At 38.9% G+C, this 8,573-nt stretch overlaps 1 protein-coding gene across 1 annotated transcript in view; it reads right to left on the bottom strand.

Annotated features, from left to right (window-relative positions):
- Window positions 1-230: 230 nt before the first annotated feature.
- The window catches only part of LOC103512474 (GTPase-activating protein-like), a 31,420-nt gene continuing 23,077 nt past the window's right edge, over window positions 231-8,573 (bottom strand). Inside the window, exons 10-16 of the mRNA XM_026825929.1 lie at window positions 4,349-4,492; window positions 3,632-3,728; window positions 2,964-3,071; window positions 2,012-2,136; window positions 1,686-1,795; window positions 811-947; window positions 231-271 (exon numbers count right to left, since the gene is read on the bottom strand). Coding sequence (XP_026681730.1) covers window positions 231-271; window positions 811-947; window positions 1,686-1,795; window positions 2,012-2,136; window positions 2,964-3,071; window positions 3,632-3,728; window positions 4,349-4,492 — 762 coding nt within the window. The remainder of the gene's footprint in view (window positions 272-810; window positions 948-1,685; window positions 1,796-2,011; window positions 2,137-2,963; window positions 3,072-3,631; window positions 3,729-4,348; window positions 4,493-8,573) is intronic.

Genomic DNA, 8,573 nt, shown 5'->3' with positions numbered 1-8,573 from the left:
GGTCTGTGTAAATCAAATTCGTGTTAATATAGGCCGGGCGGCGCTTCAAACTCTTGACGTTCGCCGGGAGGAGTGTCAAAGAAAACTCTTCGACAATGTGTTAAGAAAACTCTTCGACAATGTGTTAAGAAAACTCTTCGACACTGTGTTAACTGTTAATTCTCCGTGGTAAGATAGGCCATAAGTGTCTCTCTCTGTGTCCGGGACCACAAGCTGAGTTTAAACTTGGTTCAAGTTAACCCAATCCCAACAAGTTGAATGGCACACGCCTCTGTGGGACAAGGAGATAAATCAATACCAGTTAATTAATTTTACTCAATAAATAAGTCAGGTCTGGCTGGGGGATCTTAAACAGGGAAAAAAAGCAGTCTGAAATTTCCCTGGTTAAAGAAATGTCTGAAATTTCCCTGGTTAAAGAAATGTCTGAAATTTTCCTTGTTGAAGAAATGCCATTCACACTGACCCTTGCTTAGATTGAGTGCGAAGGGCATCCGCTCGTAAAATTTTTGTAGCCAAAACCAAATGTCAGCCCATAAGCAGTCACCCTAGGGCTGATTGATAGGCTGGCGAAAAACGTCGACCTAGTGAACCTAGTTTGAACACAGGAAAGGCGAAGTAGTAAGCTGCCTGGGGGTAGGCCTTGATGGAACCTAGAAGTACCCTCATAGGTATATTATCTCCTCAGTTTCTCCAAAATTCACCCGCAGCACCTCTAAAGAGTCCGCACACTCAGGTTTATTCTAGAGAAAATCTGTGAGTTTATATGTTATTCCATTAAGATTTTCCCAAGTAAAATACTGAAATACTCACGCATAACATTATCCAGTCGATCCATATAGGTGTAAGCCAGGGCCTGAATCCTGGCCAGTTCCCGCGTAGGATCAATATCATCCCGGGTGCCCCCGACTTGAGTACAACCCTGTAGATGCTTATCCGTCGAATTACAACTGAAAACATATCAAACATAGCTATTACTAGGTACCATAAGTGGTTAGGTATAACCACCAACCTCCAGATCCGAATCTTGGTCAAGACGCTCGCCTGTTAAACAGGAGGGCGTGGGTTCAAACCCAGCCGAGGTATGGAATTTTATCCTCAATAATATTTAAGAATTTGACCACAACAATAGTAGTAGCCTAATACTGGAGTAAAGGGACTTTTCAGTCCTATACGAGCAGTATGAATAAGCACTATTATTACTATAAAGTAGGTGTCCGTGCAGCCAAAAAGAACAATGATTTATTTTCCTTTTTTTTTACAATATTGAAATCTTTCTCTAGGCTTAATCTATGCTTCCAAGACATAATGGCTTGAACCCCTTCTTTTTTAAAAGCGAATTCCGATGCCTTTTTATATAGGTATATATATAAAAAAAGTTCGCACCGGGTAGGAATCGAATTACGTCACGTGAAGTCATGAGAGTCAGAAGTTTTCCCATAATAATGTACCTAGGTAATATCGTTCAGGACAGCTAAACTAACATCACGTGACGTGAGCTCAAGTGACGTGAGGGCAGTGTGGCTATCATGAAAGAAATTACCTACAATATTATGGGAAAACTTGAAACTACATCTTTCTGACCAACCATGAGCTCACGTGAAGTGATAATAGTGTGTTTGTACCTTTGGTGGCATAAAATGGATGCCCGTACAACCAAAAACAACATACAGGTGGCTTGAACTTACCATAACCACACTCCGTCAATGTAGGCACACGGATGATACTTGTCTACTTGATTCATACACATTCGAGTTAATATGTGAATCCATTCATTCTCCTCTACACAATTATTGGCCTGCAAAATAGAATAAAATAGAATTGAATTGAATAGAATAGAATTGAACAACAGAATGGAATAGAATAGAATTGCATTGAACAGCATAAATATAAGACCTTGTTTAGACTGCTGGTGTAAAGGGACTGTTGGATCTATAGAAAGACTCGTAACTGATAGAATGTCTGTGATGGGGATTAACCGGATACCAACCAAGCTGAACGTAGCTTAACCTACCTGTACATATAGTATTCGATGAGGTTGTATGACTTGAAACATGTTGGATCTATAGAAAGACTCGTAACTAACTCTTTGTACTGATAGAATGTCTGTGATGGGGATTACACACAGGGGGTCTTTACCTGTAAACAGAAAAGAGAAACATAGTTAGGTAACCCAGTTTAAACTTCTTCTTTTCCTTCGCTTTTTCCCGTGTTCAGACGGGGTCGGCATTTTTCGTCAATTCTTTAGCAAGGGAAATTTCAGGCTGGTATCCTTCCTGTCCCCCAGCCAGGGTAAGCTGGTCTAAAACAGATTTTACTGGCCACACTTCAAAAAAAAACTAGTATTCTTCTTAATGTTCCTCTCCTATCGGAAGTTGGGAATCAACATGGTGCTTGTTCTTTGCTGCTCTGAAGATCTCTGTCGTGCTGTAACTAAAACACTAGTTGACTAGTATATCTTCGCTATACTTTAGTAATAGAAAGTAAAACAATAGAGGATATCAAGGCATTTGCAGCAATGCCAGCTTAAGTAGTCTTCTGCAGATTATGACGATGGGTCAGCTCCCTGGTTAGGGGTCACCTGTGCTCGCGTTGCACGCGGGAGACCCGGGTTCGATTCCCGGCGGGGTCAAGAAATTTGTATCATGCAAATAATTGATTCCGTGACTGGCTGTTGCGGGGCCCGCTCAGCCTCGTGAGGAAAATGAGTAGCTATGACACATAAATGCGCATTGCGACCGGTGCCAGCATGGTGGGTACTCAGCCTCGTGAGGAAAATGAGTAGCTATGACATAGAAATAAATGCGCATAGCGACCGGTGCCAGCATGGTAGGTAAACATGTGATTTTAGGATTATTAGATATTGGGAAAATCCTACAATGCTGCAGTGAGCACCAAAGTTGTGACATAATAACACAAAGAAACTGCATTTACATTTACAATAGAAAGTTAAAAAAAAAACTCAATTTTATCTTTGGCATAGGACAAGCTGGAAGAGGTAAGCCGAAAGTATCGCCGCTTGAAGTTCCGTCTACCGAACGGCTTACGACCCTGAGCTCTCTTCTTCATGCTTTCTTCAAACCCTGTATTGGCGTAAAAATCGCCAAAAATGAACCTTACTTCATTCGTTGAAAATTCGTCATAAAACTTACGAAAAAAGAACAACAGTTTGAACGGCTGGCTTTCTCCTATCCTGTCTAATTATCGACTGTGTGTGGGCGCCTTTGCAATCTTGTTATGCTCTTTGGAGACGCTAGGGCTGTGGAAATAAAATTAAATTTTTCCACAAAAAGGAGGTTTTCTGGTTGCTACCACTTTTAATGTACAATTTGTCATCGATCTTACCACTGACGAGGTAACGGGATTAACACTGGGGCTATTGAGTATCTGCGTACACAGGTCTTCATAGTAATGGGGTTGCAGTATATGGTCTGCCGTATATTGGATGCGTATCCTGAGAGTGCCGAGGTCCTGAATGATTTGGTTGGCTGTGAGGCGTTTCCGAGGCTGAAGGTAATACCTGCGTAACATAGAATAGAATGGAATTATATTTTATCTTTGGCATAGGACAAGCTGGAAGACGTAAGCCGAAAGTATCGCCGCTTGAAGTTCCGTCTACCGAACGGCTTACGACCCTGAGCTCTCTTCTTCATGATGCTTTCCTTGAGAATGACCGGAGTGTCCAGACTTTTCTGGAGAGGATGCGGATTGGCTGAGATAATCTCTAGGAACTGAAACCAGAAGAGAGCAAAAGATTAGTAAAGCCGTTTATTTATTATTCTTAATCTTAATCTTAATCCTAATCCTAATCTTAATCTTATTATTATTTTTTTTTTTTAAAGAGGTTTGATAGAAAGAACTGTAACCGCTAAGGTTTTATCGTCCCGAAATCGAAGAGAGAAGAAAGACAGGATAGAAGAAAGCCAGCCGTTCCGAGAACGAACATCGTTTGTTCAGGATAAAATCCGTCCCGAGCGGGAATCGAATACGCGGCCTAGCGCTTACAAGACAGACGCGCTACCAACCAAGCTAACTAGGCTGGCAATAAAAGGATAGGTACATTCTAGTTAGGACAATCAAAATCAATTAAGTAGGACATGAAAGGAGCCCAGATATTATTTCTGGGTGTTAGAAGGTCCCGAGTTCGATTCCTGGCGGGGTCGAAAGTTTTTCGGCTGTGTGCTTGGTGGGGTGCAGTGACCCTCGTGAGCAGTGTTCTCACTTAAGGGATTTTTATCCCTTTTCAGAGATTTTTCGGGTCTGTCTATGATAAAAAGGAATTGAAGGATTTATAAATATTTTAAGAGATTTTAGGCATATACATTACACTTGAATCATGTGTATAACTTACTTGTTTAAGTTTAATGACATGAGGCACCTCATATACACAGTGCATGTATTCTTCTTTCTGAGGGGCGGTCCTGGAGGACACTACATTGCACACACTTTGGATTGCTTTCGAGATGAGAGTGAGAGTGCGTGATGTTTGTTCATCCTGGGGGGAAGAAGAAGGGAAAAAATTAAAACTGGGGGAAAAAAAGTGATCATTAAATTCAGTACAAATGATTACATGTAAAGGAATTTTAATTTTACTAAACACAAATGCTTGTCACAGGTGTTGTTCACTCTCCTTAATAATCTTAATATACCACGCATCACCCCAGTGCGATGTATGGCAGGGGGAAAAAAAGGTATCCTTTCTTTATTCTGACATCACCATTCAGCTACGGCCGAAGCCGCTACAACAAAAACAAATTGATTTGGACCACCAAGTTCCAGATCTATTCACAAACCTACCTGTTAGGTGTTCACTGTAGGAAGTCCACTGTACAGAGCAGCAAAAACAGAGCAAACATATTCGGGGAGCATTTCAGAAAATACAATAATATTATACTAGTGTGTAGGCAAACAGCCCTAAAAGGCCCTCTCTGTGATCTGAGTGAATGCCTACGAATATTTCAAGTGGAAAATAAGTTGATTTGAAAAATGGCCTTTAGTATGGTTATATTTCAGCTCAACACCGTACACAAAAGGCCCTCTGAGACTTAAGTCGATGTATGGCAGGGGGAAAAAAAGGTATCCTTTCTTTATTCTGACATCACCATTCAGCTACGGCCGAAGCCGCTACAACAAAAACAACTTGATTTGGTCCATCAAGTTCCAGATCTATTCACAAACCTACCTGTTAGGTATTCACTGTAGGAAGTCCACCGGACAGAGCAGCAAAAACAGAGCAAACATATTCGGGGAGCATTTCAGAAAATAGAATAATATTATACTAGTGTGTGGGCAATGAGCCCTAAAAGGCCCTCTCTGTGACTAAAGTGAATTCCTACGAATATTTCAAGTGGACAATAAGTTGATTTGAAAAATGGCCTTTAGTATGGTTATATTTTAGCTTAACACCGTACACCAAAGGCCCTCTGAGACTTAAGTGTATGGGCAAACAGTATTTTCAACCCACTCGTTCGTCTGACAGTTTCTAGAAGTCAGTGGAGGAGAAGAAAAATGACAAAACAACAGTGGCGTGTGTAATCCCAAGTTTTACCTGAATCGAACCACTGTAAAAGGCTCAAAAATGGGTGTAGCAACCCATCCTGTACGGCAGTTTGCCCCTCAACCTAAGCCTCAGATTGGGCTTTTTCGTGTATCAAAAGTTAACCCATACACACATTCTCATACCTACATAATTGTTTAAGTTTTTTTTTTTTGGTGGATGTGCGAGAGAGAAGGAATTGGAGAGAAAGGGGGAGAAACAGAGAGGAGGAGTTGGCTTTCCATGTTTTCCTTTTTCGATGTCTATTTATCTATTTTCAACCCACTCGTTCGTCTGACAGTTTCTAGAAGTCAGTGGAGGAGAAGAAAAATGACAAACCAACAGTGACGTGTGTAATCCTAAGTTTTACCTGAATCGAACCACTGTAAAAGGCTCAAAAATGGGTGTAGCAACCCATCCTGTTGCCCCTAAACCTAAGCCTCAGATTGGGCTTTCGTGTATCAAAAGTTAACCCATACACACATTCTCATACCTAGGTACATAATTGTTTAAGTTTTTTTTTTAGTGGATGTGCCTGTGACTGCTGCCTAAAAGGGGTTCTTGCCACCATGTATAATATGGCATTGACCTTGAGAAGTACAAAACAAAGAATACATAATGTTACATATTGTATAAACAAAAACTCAACAAAGGCCACGTGTGTACCACCTGCTTATTCTGGGTACGTTGAACATTTTACGACACTTTGGTGACTAATATTCTAATATACTCAATACTCATACTGAGTTCCTAATGAGAATACATAATGTTACATATTGTATAAACAAAAACTCAACAAAGGCCACGTGTGTACCACCTGCTTATTCTGGGTACGTTGAACATTACGACACTTTGGTGACTAATATACTCAATACTCATACTGAGTTCCTAATTAAGTAATGACTAAAGTTTACAGTGATACAGCTGTGTAAAGAGTGAGCGAGTTATAAAGAAGAACTCATCTGTTCAATGGACTACTCAGTGAAGATAATATAGAGAGTTAGGATCTGACTCATTGACTGACTTGTCTACTAAAAAGAGTAGTTCTTTTGAGTCACTCACATTTAACACATCTCTACTAGGTATACAGATAACTTAGATGGGAAAGAAAGCCATTTCAACAAGGAAGTGAGAGAGAATGGGATAGAAGGAGAGGAGAAAGCGAAAGAAGTAACTAAGTATTTGAAAAAATATGTATAGAGGAAAGAGATATGGAGAATAGGTGAGTATGGGAAAGAAAGATATGTGGATAGGTAATTCTAAAAGGAAGTGAGATAGAGAAAAAGGGATATATTGGAGAGAGAGAGAAAGAGAGAGCCAGGAGAGGGAGAGAGGGAACATTTAACATGTCACAAAATACGAGAGAAACATGTCACTGATAATCTTCCCGTAGATATTAAATTTTGGCATGGTTCCATATTGAAAGGTCCCAATACACGCCATAATGTCCCCATCAGTGTACACGTATAACCTATAGGTAGGTACCGTATATCTACCAATGATATACATCGAGGAAGACTTTCCATATTGAAAGGTCCCAATACACGCCATAATGTCCCCATCAGTGTACACGTATAACCTATAGGTAGGTACCGTATATCTACCAATACCTACCAATGATATACATCGAGGTAGACTGTAGATAAAATATACTTATCTGAATTTATAACATAAATATATTACAAACATATAAAATATCTTAGGTACATTCGAAACATTATTGTTGGACGTTCCAGCTGTCCTTCAAAAATTATGAAAGTTTAGAAGTTTACCAGGGGATAGGTATACATTAAAAAGTCGTATAAAAACTGTAGGTATGTATTATGTTCATACTTGGGTGTTATTGAAATATAAGTTACTCAAAATATGTACTACCTAACTAACTAATACGTATATCAAATTGGAATATAATTTTTATTATTTACGAGTATACTTACAACTGTAGATAAAATATACTTATCTGAATTTATAACATAAATATATTACAAACATATAAAATATCTTAGGTACATTCGAAACATTATTGTTGGACGTTCCAGCTGTCCTTCAAAAATCATGAAAGTTTAGAATTTTACCATGGGGATAGGGATAGGTATACATTAAAAAGTCGTATAAAAACTGTAGGTACGTATTATGTTCATACTTGGGTGTTATTGAAATATAAGTTACTCAAAATACGTACTACCTAACTAACTAATACGTATATCAAATTGGAATATAATTTTTATTATTTATATTTACCTACCTACGTAATTAAATATGGTTATACAGATAGGTAGGTGCGTACTTATTTGTTTTATTGATAATACAAGGTGCGTAGTCGTAAAATCAGTAAATGATTTTTACCAATACTATTTAGTATATTGGAAGAGAATATCTATTTACCATCAGTTAAGTTATGCATACCTACCTACGAGTATTTTTATAACAGACTGCACTTTAAGTGACCCTGATGGTATAAAGACCCCCAGGAGGTTCGGGATTAATTCCCAGCCCGGTTCAAAAATAATTATCTATTCTTTCTTTCACCTGCCTGAATGTCAAAGGCTATTCGATGCGTGACAAAGTAAATTACTCGTCTACCAACCTGCCGCACCACCTAGTTTCTGATACCTATGAACTTATACAAGTTCATACTTCGCTCTAATTACAGAATGAGAATGAAGAAATGGAAAAAGGAAAGAAAAAGATGTCTAATAATGAGATTGGAAATAGGTAGGTAGGTAGGTAGTTAGTTAGGTAGGTACATATAGCATTTTCCTATTTTCTATACTTCAATAGTATAAAATACACAGCGTTTTCAATGTCCCATGAGCTGTTGGAATGGCTTCCTTCTGACGTTTTAAAATTCAAGTATGTAGATGGTCCCTTATCACCACTTTATTCCCTCCTTAGCCATCTGTTTCCGCCTACGCTAAATACCTAGATGGAAATAGGTATAAAGATGGAAACCTTACTTCGCTCTAATTACAGAATGAGAATGAAGAAATGGAAAAAGGAAAGAAAAAGATGTCTAATAATGAGATTGGAAATAGGTAGG

The sequence above is a fragment of the Diaphorina citri genome, unplaced genomic scaffold (assembly GCF_000475195.1).
Source record: "Diaphorina citri unplaced genomic scaffold, Diaci psyllid genome assembly version 1.1 scaffold842, whole genome shotgun sequence".
Lineage (NCBI taxonomy): Eukaryota > Metazoa > Arthropoda > Insecta > Hemiptera > Psyllidae > Diaphorina > Diaphorina citri.
Note: the sequence above shows the minus strand (reverse complement) of the source record. Positions and strands in the feature narration are given on the sequence as shown.